The sequence below is a fragment of the Amphimedon queenslandica genome, unplaced genomic scaffold (genome assembly GCF_000090795.2).
Source record: "Amphimedon queenslandica unplaced genomic scaffold, v1.1 AMPQUscaffold_8771_Cont19289, whole genome shotgun sequence".
NCBI classification, from domain to species: Eukaryota; Metazoa; Porifera; class Demospongiae; order Haplosclerida; family Niphatidae; genus Amphimedon; species Amphimedon queenslandica.
In genome coordinates, this window is record NW_003550956.1 from 1 (window position 1) to 2,797 (window position 2,797).

Consider the following 2,797-nt stretch of genomic DNA (forward strand, 5'->3'; position numbering starts at 1 on the left):
CAGATACAATACCATGAAATTTCACACCCTTCAAATCTACATGTATATGTACATGTACATGTAGCTCCAACTTAACTCTTTACAGTATATACACCTGTACATGTACGTGTACATGTATATGTACATGTACATGTATAATGCAGACAAGAGAGAGAGAGAGAGCATGTGTATGAAAAATGAAAAGAAATGAATAAAATTCAAAGGTCCAAAATGATATTCATAGTCTCAGGAGACTATACCATAACCATAATACTCTACATTGGGTGATTGCATATGGGCATGCTATACTGCCAGAGCAGCAAAGGTCGGAAAAGCATCATCAGCATTTCACTGTTTTAAAATAGCTGCAACAAACAAAATACAGGACAAAACTGCTTAGCTATCACTTACATGTAGCTCCACAATAAACAATGAATTACATGTACATGCATATACTAGTATTATTTTTAGTAACAGGTATACATAATGTAGGTGTATTTGTCCATTACATTATCAAAAACATGTACATGTGTATGTTAGAGTAAGAGGTGAAGGGAAGCTATTTTTAGTAACAAGTATTGTGTATTTGTTAGAGTGAGAGGGTTTTACTTACATTTCTGAATCCCCATCTCTTCAAACACTTTAAACTTGTCCCCCATCAGTACCATACCAATACTAAGAACAGCATCTAGAGGAATGAAGGGAACAAATAGAGGAGGAATTGTTCAGAAGAAATTTTAGGAAAAAGTTAAGGAAATGACAAAATAAATTATCAATACAAAGTAATATTCACATCACAATATGTGTTACCAGCACATTTTATTTGACTCAAACTTTATATTATTTTATTCTTCATGCACTTTATAATTAGTAGTACTATACATGCAGACGTACATATACATGTACAATGTAGCTCCTTTATTAGTGATAGTCCATCTACTTTCACAATTCACATACATGTAACTATGACTAGTCATCAGCAATGACTACATGTACATGTATGTGTACATGTACTAGTACATGAAGGATACACAGGAGCATTATAATGTAAGTCTCGGCAATGAACTGGTACTGACTGGTTCCACTGAAGTACCCCTAGCAATGAAAATGTCAGTATAATCTTGATATGAGTCTAATATTACATAAAACATGAGGATGTCACTAAAACAAAGCCATCATAATTACATTGTACAAGTGTATGCATGAATGATATTATTCAAAATCAGAGTTATAAATTACCGTAAAAGGGGTATATTTCACGGGGATTTAATTTCCCTAATTTCAATTTTAAAAAATTCGTGAAAATTTTTATCTATAAAAATTATTTTTCATGACACTAATAATTGTCAGTAGAAGAAAAAAGCAAATTTTTTTTCTGTGAATAGGTTGAAAGGTGATTTTCATGAAATATTTCCACTGGGAAATATACCTCCTATACGGTATACATGTACATTGTATATGGGCTTTATCTCATGTATAGTAAAGTGTCTTACAACTTGGCCTGTTTGGTGATTGCGGTGAGAGAAAGGAGGACCTCTAATGTGATTCCACATCTGACCAGATAACATGATAAATATCCAGGCCTGCATGAGAGAGAGAGACAGACAGACAGACAGAGGGAATGGAAATGATGTAACAATTAATAAATCTAATCCAATAGACTCGATCCATACCATAAGTTCAAAAATTATTAATTAGAATTATAGTTTATATACATGTATCAGAAATCTAATGAAAGTCTATGTAATGCTAATGTACATGTAAACGAAGTACAGTACATGGCATTTGGAGCAATTTAAAAATTTGTAAAAATCTAAATTTTGTTCAGAACTACATGTACAATGTACAATGTACAATGTACATGTAGCTCAAATTTGATACACAGCATAAGGACATGTACTGTACATGTACGTGTATCACAAAAAAATCATAAAAATAGAGATATCCCTTAGTCATTTTTGGTTGTTGGTTAGATTTTTGAGCAACTTTTAAAAATTTATATAAAATCCAAATTTGATCGGAATCAGCTCAAAGTTGAACTTGATATACGACACAAGGGTATATGCATCAAAATTATATAAAAATGGAGAATTCTCTCCTCATGATTTTTGTACAGGGTCTATTTTTGAGCAAATTGACAATCCACTGACAAGTACAAGTAGCCCCATGAGCACTGTGCCAAAATCCTGTGGGAAACCCTGCTACACTCGGCCAATTGTCTAGACTTATGGTAAACCAAAATGAGATACTATCCCTGGCTTAGCATTTAGCAATATAATCAACTACTCAACAATAAACATGTAGCTATTAACTGACCATAGCAATAGTGGCCCAGAGTCTAGAGTCGTAGAAATAATGTAAGTTCTCACGTTTCAAGTATCCAACAACAGCAGCTACAACAAGCAATGGAATCCATATTAACATGACAGTGAAATTAGGAGGACGAACAATTGATATCTGAGAGAGAGAAGAGGACAGAGAAAAGAAAGGAGAATAAAATTATAGAGCAAAATAAAGTTAATAAAATACAGTGACAAGAAATAAAAAATTAAAATCACAAAATTTTACCAACATACACATGTACATGGTGTAGTTTGCAAGCTATTAGTGGAAATTTTTCAGTGAAATTGAATATTCACAAAAAATACAAAACATATTTCCTTTACTAATTACTTTAACTCCGGTTCTATCAGCTACCCAGTTAGCAAGTGGTTCACATGTAAAACCAAACCTACAAAAATCATGCAATCATTTCAAGATTCAATGATACATTAGAACCTGGTTATGTCGTATTTGTCTTCATTCTTCCTCTTACCAC

The 2,797-nt window shown here is 32.6% G+C and overlaps 1 protein-coding gene across 1 annotated transcript; it reads right to left on the reverse strand.

Annotated features, from left to right (window-relative positions):
* Positions 1-567: 567 nt before the first annotated feature.
* Positions 568-2,791, reverse strand: LOC105315694 (magnesium transporter protein 1-like). The gene is made up of 6 exons (XM_011410422.2): positions 2,758-2,791; positions 2,653-2,710; positions 2,296-2,436; positions 1,473-1,562; positions 1,011-1,074; positions 568-667 (listed from the first exon to the last, which is right to left on the reverse strand). The coding sequence occupies exons 3-6, from the start codon at positions 2,401-2,403 to the stop codon at positions 585-587; spliced, it is 345 nt and encodes a 114-aa protein (XP_011408724.2). The 5' UTR covers positions 2,404-2,436; positions 2,653-2,710; positions 2,758-2,791; the 3' UTR covers positions 568-584.
* Between the last annotated feature and the right edge of the window lie 6 nt (positions 2,792-2,797).